General features: G+C 39.4%; 1 protein-coding gene across 1 annotated transcript in view; it reads right to left on the bottom strand.

Moving 5' to 3' along the window:
• LOC127853002 (uncharacterized) overlaps positions 1–20,115 on the bottom strand; it is a 102,729-nt gene that overhangs the window by 69,030 nt on the left and 13,584 nt on the right. Inside the window, exons 5-6 of the mRNA XM_052387120.1 lie at positions 18,360–18,421; positions 17,862–17,924 (exon numbers count right to left, since the gene is read on the bottom strand). Coding sequence (XP_052243080.1) covers positions 17,862–17,924; positions 18,360–18,421 — 125 coding nt within the window. The remainder of the gene's footprint in view (positions 1–17,861; positions 17,925–18,359; positions 18,422–20,115) is intronic.

The following is a 20,115-nucleotide window of genomic DNA, read 5'->3' as shown; positions in this document are numbered from 1 at the left end:
ACACATCCCCCATCACAGGTATGCCTCCGAAAGTGTAGACAGAAAACACATCCCCCATCACTGGTATGCCTTGGAAAGTGAAGACAGAAAACACATCCCCCATCACAGGTATGCCTTGGAAAGTGTAGACAGAAAACATATCCCCCATCACAGGTATGCCTTGGAAAGTGTAGACAGAAAACACATCCCCCATCACAGGTATGCCTCCGAAAGTGTAGACAGAAAACACATCTCCCATCACAGGTATGCCTCCAAAGTGTAGACAGAAAACACATCCCCCATCACAGGTATGCCTCCGAAAGTGTAGACAGAAAACACATCCCCCATCACAGGTATGCCTTGGAAAGTGTAGACAGAAAACACATCCCCCATCACAGGTATGCCTCCGAAAGTGTAGACAGAAAACACATCCCCCATCACAGGTATGCCTCCGAAAGTGTAGACAGAAAACACATCCCCCAGCACTGGTATGCCTGCGAAAGTGTAGACAGAAAACACATCCCCCATCACAGGTATGCCTCTGAAAGTGTAGACAGAAAACACATCCCCCATCACAGGTATGCCTTGGAAAGTGTAGACAGAAAACACATCCCCCATCACAGGTATGCCTCCGAAAGTGTAGACAGAAAACACATCCCCCATCAAAGGTATGCCTCCGAAAGTGTAGACAGAAAACACATCCCCCATCACAGGTATGCCTTGGAAAGTGTAGACAGAAAACACATCCCCCATCACAGGTATGCCTCCGAAAGTGTAGACAGAAAACACATCCCCCATCACAGGTATGCCTCCGAAAGTGTAGACAGAAAACACATCCCCCATCACTGATATGCCTCCGAAAGTGTAGACAGAAAACACATCCCCCATCACTGGTATGCCTTGGAAAGTGTAGACAGAAAACACATCCCCCATCACAGGTATGCCATGGAAAGTGTAGACAGAAAACACATCCCCCATCACTGATATGCCTCCGAAAGTGTAGACAGAAAACACATCCCCATCACAGGTATGCCTTGGAAAGTGTAGACAGAAAACACATCCCCCTTCACTGGTATGCCTCCGAAAGTGTAGACAGAAAACACATCCCACTTCACTGGTATGCCTCCAAAAGTGTAGACAGAAAACACATCCCCCTTCACTGGTATGCCTCCGAAAGTGTAGACAGAAAACACATCCCCCATCACAGGTATGCCTAGGAAATTGTAGACAGAAAACACATCCCCCATCACAGGTATGCCTCCGAAAGTGTAGACAGAAAACACATCCCCCATCACAGGTATGCCTTGGCTTGGAAAGTGTAGACAGAAAACACATCCCCCATCACAGGTATGCCTCCGAAAGTGTAGACAGAAAACACATCCCCCTTCACTGGTATGCCTCCGAAAGTGTAGACAGAAAACACATCCCCCATCGCTGGTATGCCTCCGAAAGTGTAGACAGAAAACACATCCACCATCACAGGTATGCCTCCGAAAGTGTAGACAGAAAACACATCCACCATCACAGGTATGCCTCCGAAAGTGTAGACAGAAAACACATCCCCATCACTGGTATGCCTCCGAAAGTGTAGACAGAAAAGAGGGCCATGATGGCCCTGAATCGCTCACCTGACTAACCTTGCTTCGTAAACTTAAATTTTATTAGACCCATATACAATCCCAAGCCAAATTTCATTAATTAATACATTCTGACAAAATTTCATTAAGACGTGATGAAAACTGTGACCTCTTTCATCTACACAAGGTTTTACTAGAATTGGCCCGGTGACTTAATTTTTGACCCCAGATGACCCATATACGATCCAAAATCAGATATTATCAAGATAAACATTCTGACCATATTTCATTAAGATCATATGAAAACTATGACCTCTATTGTCTTCACAAAGTTTTTCTATGATTTGACCTGGTAACCTTGTTTTTGACCCCAGATGACCCTAATACAATCCCAACCCAGATTTCATCAAGATTAATATTCTGGTCAAATTTCATAAAGATTTAATGACTGTGACCTCTACTGTCTACAAAAGTTTTTTTTAAATCTGACCTAGTTTTTGACCCTAGATGACCCAAATTCAATCCCAACCCAGATTTTAACAAAACAAACATTCTGACTCTATTTCATTAAGGTCTGATGAAAACTGTGACCTCTATAGTCTACACAACGTTTTTCTATTATTTGACCTAGTGCCTAGTTGCTGACCCCAGATGACCCAAATACAATCCAAACAGGGCTCCCCTGGCCCAAAAATTTCTGTAGCCAACTTTTTAGCCAAATGGAATTTTGTGTAGCCAAATTTTAGAAACTGTAGCCAAAGTTTTAGCAAAGCATTTGCAGGGGTCAAAGTTGGATATTTTGAAAATCCTGAACTTAAAGCTGCGAGCCAGGGGGCCGCAGGGCCCTCAGTGGGTCCTGGGGACAAGGGGGCCGGAGGCCCCCGGAAGCTCCTGGATTTGACGCATTAAAAGGGTGCCTGTACCTGTTCTGGTGATTCTATTTTCTTTAAAAAAAACAACATACACATATATTTGAAAATCTTCATGTATTTGATAAGGAACACACAAAAGTTAGTCAAAAGGCAATTCATTCACATGCACCCACTGTCTGGCATGGACTCGACTGCAGGTGTTGCTTTTGAAGAACCCAGTCAAACCTGTAACAGTCATTACAAATTATTATATTTTTCACACATACTTTAAAAAGTCAATAATACATGTTTAATAAATGCAGAATCAAATGTTTGTCACCATTTATATTCACAGAATCATGCTTCCAGAAGCCTCCACATTCACCTAAGAAAATTGGGTATGGTGGCTTCTGCTCAACAGTTAAAATTGAAAATTTCAGCATGGGTTCCCCTAGTTTTTATCCCAATCGTTTTGTTTGAATGCTAAATAATTGTATCCCGGTGTGACCCAAATTCGACGATGTAATGGTTACATGAAGCAATATTTAGCAAATAAAGAAATAATGAAATGTTAAATAGCACAAAATAATAATTTTAAACTCGGCTGTATTACTTTGAAATGATTCCAAGACAATAATCATCCATTTAATCGATAAAAATAGAACATCGTCGAATTTGGGTTACGGTAGGTTGCCCATATTTGTTTTACAAAAAGTAAAAAAAAACATTTCTTGCTGCTGGGCTCATATGTTGGGGACAATAAAACATTTTATTTAACTAAAAAAGACCTGTCCCAGTCAGCAAAAATGGTGTATTTGATCGTATTTTCAATTACTGTTTAAATTCTTTTCCTGTTTTATGCTTTATTCAAAGGTCAAAATATTTTAAAAGCTCACAATCAATGAATCAAACGTTATTAATAAAAAAAATTGGCAAATTTGCTAGATCTATCTTGCTGATTTTTGATGCAAAAAAAACTAAACAATAAACTTTAGCAACAGAAAATACGACCAAAATCGGAGTGTTAGTTTAAAAAAAATAAAAACCCTACCTGGTTGGTCTTGAGGGTTCTTATATTCTTTATGTGATTAGGGTCCTCTGCGTGGAAACGAAATGCCTTCTTCCCACAAGACTGATAATTTAGGGTTTTCTTACAAACTTCTCAAATCGCTTTTCCACAAGCTTCCACTTTTATCAACCATTTCCCTCACGCCCGTAGACTACAGCGTAGTCTTTCTCGTGTAACCATTCCCAGCGCCACTTATTTTATGCACCTTCAAGATCTTTCACCTTATATCCAACAGGCAAGTATCTCGTTGCCATTTATGTCAACTTGAGTCTAAACACAGCTTCCCATTCGGCATTAAATATATGCAAAAAGTACTCAAATTGATTTAAATCGGCAGCAATCTTTAATCTTTAATCAGATGTAATTGTTTATTTAAGCCGCTACGATGTACAATTTGTTTTCACATCAGTTATTTGTCTCGATGACCGGTGTGTATGCCGACTGCGTATCAATTTTTCAGCTCAATAACACGGCGAAGTATTGAAGCACAGTCTACAGCTTAAAGTGGTTAATATCTGGGACTGCATGTCGGGAAAAAAATCAATACCGATATTTCGCATTGTTCAATAATTAAGCAACGATTAATAACACTTATCCTTTATGGATTTTCATGAAATAAAAACCATAATAAAGAAAATTTTATTCTCTTTAATCTGATTTTTAAATTATTATAATACACTTAGTGAAAAACAATTAATTATGCTGTTAAAGGTTTTTCTATTATTTGACCTTGTGACCTAGTTTTTGACCCCAGATGACCCATATACAATTCCAACCCAGATTTCATCAAGACAAACATTCTGACCAAATTTCATAAAGATTGGATGTAAAATGTAACCTCTATTGTCTACACAAGGTTTTTCTATTATTTGACCTAGTGATCTAGTTTTTGACCCCAGATGACCCAAATACAATCCCAACCCAGATTTCTTCAAGATAAACATTCTGACCAAATTTCATACAGATTGCATGAAAAATGTGGAAGATTTTTGAAAGTTTTCACAAAATAGGCAAAAACGAATAAACATGCAAAGTTCAACGAGCTCCTGCGGCCATGTTTTTTGACGAATCAAATTTATTTGAACAACTTTTTCAGGGGAGCCTTCAAAGGTCATCCCTGTGAAATTTTTTGAAAATCTGATGAGCGGTTTCTGACAAGAAGATTTTTTAAGGTTTTTACCATATATGGTCATGGCGGCCATCTTGGTTATGTGATCAAATTTTTTTTAACAATTCTTTTGTCCCATGACCTAGGGATGCTGCACATGAAATTTAGTTGAAATTGGCTCAATGGTTTAGTAGAAGAAGATGTTTACAAATTGTTTACAGACAGACAGACGGACGGCCGGACGCTGAGTGATCACAATAGCTCACCCCGAGCTATCGCTCAGGTGAGCTAAAAACACATCCACCATCACAGGTATGCCTCCGAAAGTGTAGACAGAAAACACACCCCCCATCACTGGTATGCCTCCGAAAGTGTAGACAAACAAGAGGGCCATGATGGCCCTGAATCGCTCACCTGACTCATTAAGATCAGATGAAAACTATGACCTCTATTGTCTACACAATGTTTTTCTATGATTTGACCTAGTGACCTAGTTCCTAACTAGATGACCCAAATACAATCCCAATCCAGATTTCATCAAGATAAACATTCTGACCACAGTTCATAAATATTGGATGAAAACTGTGTCAACACAAGGTTTTTCTATTTATTTGACCTAGATTTTTACCCCAGATGACCCAAATACAATCCCACCCAGATTACATCAAGAATTCTGACCAAATTTCATAAAGGTTGGATGAAAACTGATCTCTAATGTCTACACAAGGTTTTTCTATTATTTGACCTAGTGACCTAGTTTTTGACCCCAGATGACCCAAATAAAATCCGAACCCAGATTTCATCAAGATAAACATTCTGACCAAATTTCATAAAGATTGGATGAAAACTGTGACCTCTATTGTCTACAGAAGGTTGTTCTTTTATTTGACCTAGTGACCTTGTTTTTGACCCCAGATGACCCAAATACAATCCCAAACCGGATTTCATCAAGATAAACATTTTGACCAAATTTCATCAAGATTGGATGCAAACTGTGACCTCTACTGTCTACACAAACAAATTGTTGACGGACGGACACACGCAGGCACGCACAACGGACGCCGGACATCACACGATCACATAAGCTCACCGTGTCACTTCATGACAGGTGACCTAAAAATATGTGTCGGAGATAAACATGAACAGTTGTGGTTAAAATCCCATAGAAACAAGGGCTGTTTGTAAAACATGCATGCCCCCCTATATGGGCTATAAGTTGTAGTAGCAGCCTTTGTGTGAATACGTTTTTTGTCACTGTGAATGGTGGTGGTGGTGGTGGTGGTGTAGTAGTAGTAGTAGTAGTAGTAGTAGTAGTAGTAGTAGTAGTAGTAGTAGTAGTAGTAGTAATAGTAGTTGTAGTAGTAGTAGTAGTAGTAGAAGTAGTAGTAGTAGTAGTAGAAGTAGTAGTAGTAGTAGTAGTAGTAGTAGTAGTAGTAGTAGTAGTGGTAGTAGTAGTAGTAGTAGTAGTAGTAGTAGTGGTAGTAGTAGTAGTAGTAGTGGTAAAAGTAGTAGTAGTAGTGGCAGTAGTAGTAGAAGTAGTAATAGTAGACGTGGTGGTGGTGGTGGTGGTGGTAGTAGTAGTAGTACTAGTAGTAGTAGTAGAAGTAGTAGTAGTAGTAGTAGTAGTAGTAGTAGTAGTAGTAGTAGTAGTAGTAGTAGTAGTAGTAGTAGTAGCAGTGGCAGTAGCAGAAGCAGTAGCAGCATTACAAGACCAATACTTAAGAATGATCAAATGGGAAAAGGTAACCTAGCACTGGCAGTAAATATGGGGCTCATTTACAGGTCAGATTTGAAATCTCTGCTGTAAAATGAGATTTTGAATGAATTAAAGGGAGGCAAATCTGTAATAAAAAGAACATGCATAAACCGTAGTTGTTTCCCTTGTTTGAACCATGCTAAATCCTTACAAGTTTGGAAAGAATTGGATGAAAAATTTGGACTTTATTGCATAAACACCATTTTCTCAATTCAAGGGGAGGTAATTCTGTACTTCATGGACCAATAATGCTCATTTTTTGTAGGGTTCGTGTCCTCATTGATATAAAGACACTGTGCAAATTTGGAAAGGATCGGACAAAAAATGTGGAAGATTTTTGAAAGTTTTCACAAAATAGGCAAAAACGAATAAACATGCAAAGTTCAACGAGCTCCTGCGGCCATGTTTTTTGACGAATCAAATTTCTTTGAACAACTTTTCAGGGGAGCCTTCAAAGGTCATCCCTGTGAAATTTTTTGAAAATCCGATGAGCGGTTTCTGACAAGAAGATTTTTTAAGGTTTTTACCATATATGGTCATGGCGGCCATCTTGGTTATGTGATCAAATTTTTTTTAACAATTCTTTTGTCCCATGACCTAGGGATGCTCCACATGAAATTTAGTTGAAATTGGCTCAATGGTTTAGTAGAAGAAGATGTTTACAAATTGTTTACAGACGGACGGACGGACGCCGGACGCCGAGTGATCACAATAGCTCACCCCGAGCTATTGCTCAGGTGAGCTAAAAACACATCCACCATCACAGGTATGCCTCCGCAAGTGTAGACAGAAAACACATCCACCATCACAGGTATGCCTCCGAAAGTGTAGACAGAAAACACATCCCCCATCACTGGTATGCCTCCAAAAGGGAAGACAGAAAACACATCCACCATCACAGGTATAAGAACCTACGCTCTTATGTTTCTGTTAACGCCGTTCGGGAAATTTAATCATAACGTTGGCGCGCAATATATATATACGCATCCGACGTCATACGTTGGCGCGCAATATATATATACGCATTCGATGTCATTTATCCATTGTTATTCTACGTAAATATCTGTTAAGTTTAAATTGTTTTAAGAGTGTGGCATTTTGTGTATGGAAGAATTAATATCGGTAAATATATTAGAATCGTCAGCAAATAAAAATAATGACGCATATCTCGTGCCTTCGTATTGAAATGGCCAACTCTTAACAATTCTCGATATTTGTTCGTGCAACATGGAAGAAACAGAAACCACAATGGACTTTGTAGACAGCAAAAGGAAACGGTCGACGCAAAAGGCGTTGATGACGAAATTATACAATGAACTTGAGAAAAACATGATGTCGCGTGATAACATAGATCACGTAAAAGTTTTATTCCAGAAACTTTGCGAGAGATTTGAAAAGTTAAAAAATGCTCATCTCCAATGTTTAGATTTGTGCTCAGTGCCGGATGTGGCTGAAAATTTGTAACTGATGTATGAATATTGCCTACAGAACTTTGTTGAATTCCGGGAACAGTTTTCCCAGTGGACAACAACTGACGAGAAAACACCGGAAGAGGACGACGCGTGTTCCGTGGCAAGCCGGATAAGTTCGGCGTCGTCAGGGTCAGCCATATCGGAACTACAGAAAGCAAAGGCTAAACGCTTAGTACTCGAGCATAAGCTCAAGAAAATGAAGGAGAGGCATAAATTTGAGTTAGCAAGCAAGGAGCTCAAATTGAAGAAACAGATGTTTGACACGCAGTGCGAGCTGGAGGAAGCGGTCCTAGAGGAATCCGTTCGGAGGGAGGCAGACTGCGACAAGTCTGGGACTAAGACCGATGATGAGGACCGTGCCACGATTAACGTATCCAGTCTGGCACCGAGATCTGCAACCGAGTATCCGGGACCTGATGTGTACGCGGACGGTGGACAGGCGGGCGTTTCATCGACCAGAAGTGTAGGTTTTTCGGACTTATTTGCGCGCACGAGTGTTACGCACACGAGTGTGAAGAACCCGAATGCAAAAGCGTCTCCATCCGAGGACCATGGCCAGCATGACTTTCGGTCGACACAGCAGTCTACGCACAACAACTCAGCACTAGCGGTAAATTCTACTGGCGACATCAGCGTATCGCACGTGGACCACAGAACAGTAACGTCGGCGCCGTCTAAAGAGCAACCACTGACGGAAGTGCCTCTACCCAAAGTGAACAATCTCATTAGTAAGGAGGACGCACCGGGAGCCAGCGACCGAAAGCCGAGTCCAGAGCGCCAAAAGCCGAACCCGACACCGGCGTCTACTATGCGGCCTTAAGAACATAAGGTGAAGCGTACGTTGCCACCGGCCGTAGAAACATCGAAACCGATGGGTCGTGGCGCAGAGAGGCATGGGGAGCGGGTAGTCGTCAAGCCGGCACAGGCCACCGGCGCCGACAACACTAAAACGTTGGAGGAAAGGGATAGAAAACCAGTCCAACTTCCAGGTGTGGAGGCCGTAGTACGCAAGAGGAGGACCGAAAACGTAGAGAGAAATTCACCGGTTCCGAAGTTAGCGACGGGACCAACGCGTCAACCAACAAGTACAGACCGACGCGGACCCACTTGCCATCAGACGACCATGGACCTTCCGGTGTGCACACCTTGCCGGCGGTCTCTATCGACCCAGAGCCACGCCGGATATCGCCTGAGCCGGATATTCGGCAGAAAGTCGCGATGGATCTAAAACGAAAGGAGGCATTGATGACCATAGAAAAGACCATGGATAGCAAACAAAAAGCCAGGGACAGTCGCAGTAGGAGCAGATCAACTAAAAGAAAAAAGAAGAAAAAGTCCCTCAGTAGAAGTCGTTCAAGGTCAATGTCAAGGGCACGCGAAAGAAAGAAGAAAAGAAAAGATCGCTTATACAGTAGGAGTAAAAGCAGAAGTGTGGAGAGAAAAGATAGATACAGGGGGGAGAAGTGCAGCGCCGATGACAACGTACGGAGGGGACACTTGTCTTTGGGACGAGTTGTCAAGGTCATTCCTGGAAGGGATGGGCCCGTGGGTAGCTGTGTAGTTCGGACTTGGGGTTCCCAATCAGTGAATCAATCATTCCCAATCCCAATCATTACTAAACTGTGCTTGTTAGAGACTGCGATCTAGGGCTCTATATAATTTTACAATCCTGAACTAGGGTTCTTATGTATGCATTTTTTAAATGACTCATGACTCGCGGTTATTGAACCCTTGACTAAATTTTAGTTTAAAGGTTATGTATTTCATGTAATTTATGTAAATTGTATAACAATTTTAACATTGACACATTAAATTGATAATACTTGTATAAGTCACTTTAAAATTGAGTGAATCGTTATATACAATTAAAGACTTTTTTTATTTTATCATCTGATATAGAGTGTCGATGTAATTTCTTTCAACGATGATGGAATTGTTTGTCACAGTTATGTTTGTTGTGCAACTGTTACAATTGACATAAAATATGCATTAATGAGTCAATGTGTATCATTAATAATAACTTTAAGTATATAATACTCACCTGTCCAGTTTTTAATGATGCGGTATGAATGTTATATGTGCATATGTGATGATTTCATACATGATAATTATAGTTAATGATGTTACATGAATCTATGTTCTTTATTCAGATTATTAATGGTGAAAAGAAAGGAGATTATTGTAGCATACGTATTTCGTGAAGAATGTAATTGCCTATTATTGCATCTGTTTGTACTTATTCTTATCACTTATTATAGATTTTTGATGATAAGTATATTAAGTTAATGACATTATTTACAGATTTCAAGTTTACTTGGCTTATCGTACGCATGACTGTTTTGGGTTTCCCCTGGTAAAATATTGTTTACCTTGTCAGTGTCATAGTGAGTAATGCTTATCTGCTTTATGCAGAATGTATATATATGTGTTTCAATTAGTATGGCTAATTGAATTTTTAATTGATATTTAATGGACATTTAGATGTCTCTGGTTTAAAAGACCATACAGCTCACAATGCATGATATGTTATGAAATACTGAGATATTTCATTGTGGGGAGTATAAGAACCTACGCTCTTATGTTTCTGTTAACGCCGTTCGGGAAATTTAATCATAAGATTGGCGCGAAATATATATACGCATCCGACGTCATACGTTGGCGCGAAATATATATATACGCATTCAACGTCATTTATCCATTGTTATTCTACGTAAATATCTGTTAAGTTTAAATTGTTTTAAGAGTGTGGCATTTTGTGTATGGAAGAATTAATATCGGTAAATATATATTAGAATCGTCAGCAAATAAAAATAATGACGCATATCTCGTGCCTTCATATTGAAATGGCCAACTCTTAACAACAGGTATGCCTCCGAAAGTGTAGACAGAAAACACATCCACCATCACAGGTGTGCCTTGGAAAGTGTAGACAGAAAACACATCCCCCATCACTGGTATGCCTCCGAAAGTGTAGACAGAAAACACATCCCCCATCACAGGTATGCCTCCGAAAGTGTACACAGAAAACACATCCCCCATCACAGTTATGCTTCCGAAAGTGTAGACAGAAAACACATCCCGCATCACTGGTATGCCTCCGAAAGTGTAGACAGAAAACACATCTCCCTTCACAGGTATGCCTCTGAAAGTGTAGACAGAAAACACATCCCCCTTCACTGGTATGCCTCCAAAAGTGTAGACAGAAAACACATCCCCCTTCACAGGTATGCCTCCGAAAGTGTTGACAGAAAACACATTCCCCATCACTGATATGCCTCCGAAAGTGTAGACAGAAAACACATCCTCCATCACTGGTATGCCTCCGAAAGTGTAGACAGAAAACACATCCCCCATCACTGGTATGCCTCCGAAAGTGTAGACAGAAAACACATCTCCCATCACTGGTATGCCTCCGAAAGTGTTGACAGAAAACACATCCCCCATCACAGGTATGCCTCCGAAAGTGTTGACAGAAAACACATCCCCCATCACAGGTATGCCTCCGAAAGTGTAGACAGAAAACACATCCCCCTTCACTGGCATGCCTCCAAAAGTGTAGACAGAAAACACATCCACCATCACAGGTATGCCTCCGAAAGTGTAGACAGAAAACACATCTCCCATCACTGGTATGCCTCCAAAAGTGTAGACAGAAAACACATCTCCCATCACAGGTATGCCTCCGAAAGTGTAGACAGAAAACACATCCCCCATCACAGGTATGCCTTCGAAAGTGTAGACAGAAAACACATCCCCCATCACTGGTATGCCTCCGAAAGTGTAGACAGAAAACACATCCCCCTTCACTGGTATGCCTCCAAAAGTGTAGACAGAAAACACCCATCACAGTTATGCCTTCGAAAGTGTAGACAGAAAACACATCCCGCATCACTGGTATGCCTTGGAAAGTGTAGACAGAAAACACATCCCCCATCACAGGTATGCCTCCGAAAGTGTAGACAGAAAACACATCCCCCTTCACTAGTATGCCTTCGAAAGTGTAGACAGAAAACACATCCACCATCACAGGTATGCCTCCGAAAGTGTAGACAGAAAACACATCTCCCATCACTGGTATGCCTCCAAAAGTGTAGACAGAAAACACATCCACCATCACAGGTATGCCTCCGAAAGTGTAGACAGAAAACACATCTCCCATCACTGGTATGCCTCCAAAAGTGTAGACAGAAAACACATCTCCCATCACAGGTATGCCTCCGAAAGTGTAGACAGAAAACACATCCCGCATCACAGGTATGCCTCCCAAAGTGTAGACAGAAAACACATCCCCCATCACAGTTATGCCTTGGAAAGTGTAGACAGAAAACACATCCCGCATCACTGGTATGCCTCCGAAAGTGTAGACAGAAAACACATCCCCCTTCACTGGTATGCCTCCAAAAGTGTAGACAGAAAACACCCATCACAGTTATGCCTTCGGAAGTGTAGACAGAAAACACATCCCGCATCACTGGTATGCCTTGGAAAGTGTAGACAGAAAACACATCCCCCATCACAGGTATGCCTCAGAAAATGTAGACAGAAAACACATCCCCCTTCACTAGTATGCCTTCGAAAGTGTAGACAGAAAACACATCCCCCATCATAGGTATGACTTGAAAAGTGTAGACAGAAAACACATCACCCATCATAGGTATGACTTGGAAAGTGTAGACAGAAAACACATCCCCCATCACAGTTATGCCTTGGAAAGTGTAGACAGAAAACACATCCCCCATCACTGGTATGCCTCCGAAAGTGTAGACAGAAAACACATCCCCCATCACTGGTATGCCTCCGAAAGTGTAGACAGAAAACACATCCCACTTCACAGGTCTTCTAGGAGACGAGATTCAGACTGTCTTCAAAACGATTATGATAAACAATGACACTGTGTTCATCAATATGCAAGCCGTCAGTGCTTTTTACTGCAATGAAATGCTATGGAAAATGATCCATGTGCAAGTTTGCAAGCTATTTGTTGATCAATTGATTTAAAAAAAATATATAATTAAGAATTTAAAATTTACAACAATTCTGCTTTACAATATATTTAACAAGATCTTTGTCACAGAAAAAACAGCAGTCCCCTACCTAGTTAAAGTTGTTGGAGTAATAAACGGGATCTCCATATTTCTTTTATTAAACTAGCGGATGTACTTTTTTTGTTATGGCAGGATGCAGATTTTAGTTCTCAACTATTTTTGTAACCTTAGCAACCACAAATTTGGTAAGACTAATAAATGCAATAATGTGAATATTCTACATAGGGCCCTTTAACAACATACAAAGTTTTATCAATCTCGAAAAAGTACTATTTGACTTATCACAGGATTCACATTCAGACAGACCCACGGACATACAGATGAGATGCATGGCTGGACAGGGAGTAAACCTTTAAAACCCTTCACTTACATCCATAGCATCCAGGGGGGGGGGGCGGACAATTTATTTGATGTTTCACACTTAACTAGATCTTAATCACCTATTTAAACAAATTTTTATTCTTTTTTGTACACAATATTTCCCCCCTTATCATAGACAATCGCTAAATGTTTTAACTTTAGACTCTCTGTCGCCCAGTTTTTCAAGTCGAACTTCGCGATTCTGATGTATCCCTCTTTTTGCTCATTGATTCTCTTTTCGATGCATTTTTTTTCAACAAAGATGGATGCGCAAACGCCAAAACATGTGAAAATGCAGAAAACTTTGACAAGCTTTTATCCCAAAGCTTTTTTGGCTTTATAAGACGGTACTTTGATGAAAGTACATAAGACGTGACATGCTCGAGAAGTGGTTGTCAAAGCCTTCAAAATCACTAAAATCATGGCCCTTGCGGCCCCCTGGACCCCCAGCAAATCTTTCAATATCCAGCCCCCCTAACCAGAAATCCTGGATCCGCCCCTGCATAGGGTACTAATAAATACATATTTAACATGCAAGAAAAGAAAGCCCAAACAGTTGTCATAAACAAATCTACTGTAATTACTCTAAGTTTTAGGAAACTTTAAAATAATTATTTTTTCTGTGTCGAAAATTTAGATACGAAAAATATTCAAAAATTGCAGGTGTCCAAAAATTTAGAGACACATATTAAGGTGTCCGTAAATTATAATTTTATTGAAATAAATGCAATAAATCAATCTACAATAATTTTCTTGAGATTAACTCTGCTTTTTCTGCTTTAAAAGTAAATACGTCACAGCTTTGCTTACTCTTGCCTGCAACGATAAAGAACTTTTTTTTAATAGGACGATACTGTTTCAAAGGCTGTTGGGTGAAGTCATTATTTTCTACTGAGTATTAATGGTTATTTACCCAATTACACAAATGTAATGGTCCATTGCCCTCAGGCATGCATCTGCAAGGTTTAATGACCTTAATCCGGTTGTAAAAACCCAAGATAGAAGTGTCGCAAGATAAGTGAAAACAGGGCAGAAGTCTAGAATTGCACGGTAAAATATACTGTCTGAAAATTAAGAGACATTAATTATGGACGAAAACCAGAATGTCCGAAAATAAAGAGTCATGAAAATAATTATTTTTGCTAAAAAAATGGTGTCCAAAAAAAACTTAAAGAGTAATTACGGTAAATCAAGATATTTTATGATATTTTCTTTTCAATGAGATAATATTCACCAGAAAGATATAATTATGGAAGTAGTCAAGTTCATATTTACTCTTTCGACATGTTACCTTTGAATATTTATCAAGTTTTCTAAAAAAGACAAAGAAGGAAAATTGACCACTCTACCCTTGCAGTCCATGTTATTTGGAGAATAAACAAGAGGGCCATGATGGCCCTGTATTGCTCCACTGTTTTTTCATGCGAAAAAAGCGTGCAATGAGCATGGGTTGAAATGTACTCAAGCATGGGACTTTCTCTTTCTATCCCTCGTCCCACTGGGCGCTTAAAGTTGGAAGGGTGAGCATTTTTATATATAAATTTGGCCCCAGGGGCATAATTTGAACAAACTTGGTAGAGAACTATAAGATGTCACTACCAGAGATCATATTTTTTTCGGTTTTGTCGGTCCTAGACCGATTGAGGTCATGAAAGACCGATTGAAAACCCCAAACAGTCTGTTTGTTATTAAAATTCCCATGTCATGAGATCGATTACACAGTGTACATGCTAACACACCCTAATGACATTCTTATCTCGATTAGGTGTGATAAACCATTCGCTGCAGTCTCTAAACCGGTTAGAACGGGTTTATTGCACGTCAGACCAAGTTCATTTTTGTGACCCCCGGGGCAGGGTCAAATTTGACACCAGGGGCATAATTTGAAGAAATTTGGTAGAGGACTATTAGATGTCATTACATACCAAATTTGGTAGCCCTATGCCATACGGTAATGGACAAGTAGATTTTTAAAGTTTGCACAAAATAGGCCTTATTTAAGCGTATGTTCATTTTTGTGACCCCTGGGGCAGGATCAAATTTGACCCCAGGGGCATCATTTGAACAAACTAAGTAGAGATCTATTAGATGTCACTACATACCGAATTTGGTAGCCCTAGTCCATACGGTTATGGACAAGTAGATTTTTAAAGTTTGCACAAAATAGGCTTTATTTAAGCGTATGTTCATTTTTGTGACCCCCGGGGCAGGGTCAAATTTGACCCCAGGGGCTTAATTTGAACAAACTAAGTAGAGAACTATAAGATGTCACTACATACCGAGTTTGGTAGCCCTAGGCCCTACGGTTATGGACAATTAGCATATGTTCATTTTTGTGACCCCCGGGGCAGGGTCAAATTTGACCCCAGGGGCATAATTTGAACAAATTTTGTAGAGGACTATTAGATGTCAATACATACCAAATGTGGTAGCACTAGGCCCAATGGTTATGGACAGAAAGATTTTTAAAGTTTGCACAAAATAGGCTTTATATAAGCATATGTTCAATTTATTGACCCCCGGGGCGGGGTCAAATTTGACCCCAGGGGCATAATTTGAACAAATTTTGTAGAGGACTATTAGATGTCACTACATACCAAATGTGGTAGCACTAGGCCCAATGGTTATGGACAGAAAGATTTTTAAAGTTTGCACAAAATAGGCTTTATATAAGCATATGTTCAATTTATTGACCCCCGGGGCGGGGTCAAATTTGACCCCAGGGGCATAATTTGAACAAATTTGAAAGGGGTTTACCCCAGGAACATTTGTGAGAAGTTTTATCAGAATTGGACTTGTAGTTTAGGAGAAGAGGATGTTTAAAGAAAAAGTTAACACACGCACGCACTATGGACACAGGACCATGACATAAGCACCGCTGGCCTCTGGCCAGTGGAGCTAAAAATACTAATTTAGTAGAAGTTTGTCACCAAAGAAACATTTCTGTGAAATTATTTAAAAGTCTGATCTCTTTATAAGATTTTTAAGTTTTCTAAAATGACACATGAAGACCATTTTTAACTTACACAAAACATTTTAGGAATTAGGGAGAGTGACATATGAAGCATTTCTGCACATTTATTTTGATACTTGTCTTGGAGTAGAAGATTTTCAAGTAATTCTATACAGCTCAGATGGGGGAAAGAGGAATCAAAATGAAATATTATTTTAAATGTCATACAACAGATGAGTTTTATTGGCAGCATTATTTTCTGTAACTTGCCATCATAAACCCAATTATTATTTAATAAGCATTACATGTAATCATATTGTTCCCTCTATTTATACTTAATTTATTTAAGTGAACACATTTCACAAGACGAAAATGAAACAATAACAGAATTTTAGTGGGATATTCATTTATATATTTTATGTATTCCATTATGAAAATTATTCATATAATTAATTTTCTGGATATATTCATGCATAAATGTAAATGTTAGATTAATATTGGCAAGCTATATCTCATTGTTAACATTGTCATAATTGTATCCTTACATATTACCATTCAATATAGAGAGTGTTGAATACAATCCCATTTAAACTGCTATAAAAAAGTATTTAACAAGATATGTTTGTAAAACATGCATACCTCTTGACCTGCACCCAATTTGTCAATATTAAGAGATAGTAAAAGTATGACATACCCAGCTGACCTTGACCAGTTGAACTCAAAATCATTAAGGGTCTTTCTTTCATCCCCGTGAGATTGATTTGGATAATTGCCAAAGCATTTTGTTGCTAAATAATGCAGAAATAAATGTCATGTAACAAGACCTTGTGACCTTGACATTAACCATGTGAACCTCAAAATTATAAGACCAGTAACTGTTTCTTTTCAGCCAAGTAACCTGAATACCAATTCAGATGATCTGAAGTACATGCGTTCTCTAGATAAAGCGTTGAAACAAATATAAAGTAAAAAGCCCAAGTGAGGATCCTTGACTTGGACATGCCTCAAAGTCAAAAGGTGGCTTTCATCCTCCCAAGTACATATAATAAGCTTACAAATTACATGATGGTAGGTCACAGTATTCTCTTCAAATGGTTAGGAAACTAATTTAGTGTTACAAACCCCTGAGACCTTAACCTTTGACCACAGAATCCATAGGCGTCTTCTTAACATGTAACCTCTGTAACCATCTTACTAATTTGCTTAATCAAAGGCGGAAGCCTAGTCCCTGTGACATAGAATGTTGTTCAAATGACCTCAAAATTGAAAGGGGTCTTTGTTACCTCACAAGTAACCATTATACCAATTTTCAGGATAATAGGTGAAAGCGTTCATAAGGTATTATGCAGAAATAATTTAAATATCCCTGTGACCCTGACCTTTAATGACCTAAAGATTGATAGGAGTCAAGCCAATACCAAGTTGCATGATCATATGTCTAGATATAACACAAATCATCCAAATAAGTACATAGCAATATAACCCTGCTGCTATAAATGGGGGCATAATAGTGACACATATACAGTGCAAAATACAACACAGATAATCTACAAAATAAAAACAAACTTCAAAAGTGTTAGTACTCTGATACTTCAACACTACACTATGCCTGAAGGTACAGCAAATAAAAAGAGCAAAGAAATCTTGGGAAAAGACGCGACAACACATAGAAGTGGGTGAGGTTTGACTACCTTGAGCAGTTTGATGGTTTTAGCTGTTGTTGGGGAGAGGGCCCCGGGGCTGCCAGGGGACAGCTGCAACATGGCCAACCAGGAACAGCTCATCAAACAAGGAACACACAAACAGAACTACTTTACACAAGGGGCAAAAAATTGCAACAGTATTGTAGTTAATGTTAAATATGCATAGAGTACAACTGATCTTAAGTAATTTTTTATTTTTTTGCTTTTTGGTAAATGTCAACACCAGTCCTCTAAAACATACCAATGCTTATATAATTGCAGTCATAAAACTAACATTTCCAGTCTAACAGGGAGAAATCCCTAAGCAATGTCCACCAGAGAAAGGCACCAGTTGGCTACCTGAAAACTACCAAGTGCTTTTCAATTTAAATCAGTTACTTTCCTATATAAAAGTTTCAACAAACTTTTTTATCTAATGTCAACATCATTTTGGTGGATGCCCCATGGAGAGGATGACCACTTCAGATGGGATAGGGCAGTGCTTACCTTGCCAGTAAACAGGCTGTTCTGACACACAGAGGCTGAACGCCGGGACAACATATCACCACCTGAAAGAAGCAGGGGAGATAATGACATTTATCACATGCCATACCCTGTTTCCCATGTAATACAACCATTACATATTTTTTTATATTACACATGTGTAATACAATATTTTAAAGCGTTTTCATTGGCTTAGTTTTCGTTTATTGACCAATCGCATTTTGTTATTTTGCTGAAATGACGTTGCAACGTCAAATGACGTCACGAAATGTAAACAACATTCGGGATTTATCATTATGTTTGCGTAAATATTTATTAAATTTGCTCATTTAAAAGCATGTAATAAAAAAGATCTGGCACTCGTTGTCATATCACACCATATTTTATTAAACTCGTTCAGGAAATTCGTTAGTAAGCGAGCCTGAACTCGTTTAATAAAATATGGTATGATATGACAACTCGTGCCAGATCCTATATATATCACATCTGCAATAACACATTAATGACTAACAAGGGCTGTTTGTAAAACATGCATGCCCCCCATATGGGCTCTCCTTTGTAGTGACAGCCATTGTGTGAATATATTTTTTGTCACTGTGACCTTGACCTTTGACCTAGTGACCTGAAAATCAATAGGGGTCATCTGCCAGTCATGATCAATGTACCTATGAAGTTTCATGATCCTAGCCATAAGTGTTCTTGAGTTATCATCCGGAAACCATTTTACTATTTCGGGTCACCGTGACCTTGACCTTTGACCTAGTGACCTGAAAATCAATAAGGGTCATCTGCGAGTCATGATCAATCTACCTATCAAGTTTCATGATCCTAGGCCTAAGCGTTCTTGAGTTATCATCCGGAAACCATTTTACTATTTCGGGTCACTGTGACCTTGTCCTTTGACCTAGTGACCTGAAAATCAATAGGGGTCATCTGCGAGTCATGATCAATCTACCTATTAAGTTTCATGATCCTAGGCCTAAGCTTTCTTGAGTTATCATCCGGAAACCATTTTACTATTTCGGGTCACCTTGACCTTTGACCTAGTGACCTCAAAATCAATAGGGGTCATCTGCGAGTCATGCTCAATGTACCTATGAAGTTTCATGATCCTAGGCCCAAGCGTTCTTGAGTTATCATCCGGAAACCACCTGGTGGACGGATCGACCGACCGACCGACCGACATGTGCAAAGCAATATACCCCCGCTTCTTCAAAGGGGGGCATAATAAGGAAAGTAGGAATTCATGATAACAGAGTGAACAAGATGTGTTTGTGAAACACTATGTCCCCGTATATAACGTTTGACCTTGAAGGATGACCTTGACCCTTCACCACTCAAAATGTGCAGCTCCATGAGATACACATGCATGTCAAATATAAAATTGCTAGCTTCAATATTGCAGAAGTGACATTACATGAGCAATTTTGACCCATATATTTGACCTTGAAGGATGACCTTTACCTTTTACTAATCAAAATGTGCAGCTCCATGAGATACACATGCATGCCAAATATCAAGTTGCTATCTTCAATATTGCAAAAGTACTCATAAAATGAGCGATTTTGGCCACATATATTTGACCTCTGACCTTGAAGGATGACCTTGACCTTTCACCACTCAAAATGTGCAGCTCCATGAGATACACATGCATGCCAAATATCAAGTTGCTATCTTGAATATTGAAATATTGCAAAAGTGTACATTAAATGAGCGATTTTGACCCATATATTTGACCTTTGACTTTGAAGGATGACCT

Source organism: Dreissena polymorpha, chromosome 12 (assembly GCF_020536995.1).
Source record: "Dreissena polymorpha isolate Duluth1 chromosome 12, UMN_Dpol_1.0, whole genome shotgun sequence".
NCBI classification, from domain to species: Eukaryota; Metazoa; Mollusca; class Bivalvia; order Myida; family Dreissenidae; genus Dreissena; species Dreissena polymorpha.
This window is presented reverse-complemented; position numbering and strand designations above follow the sequence as displayed.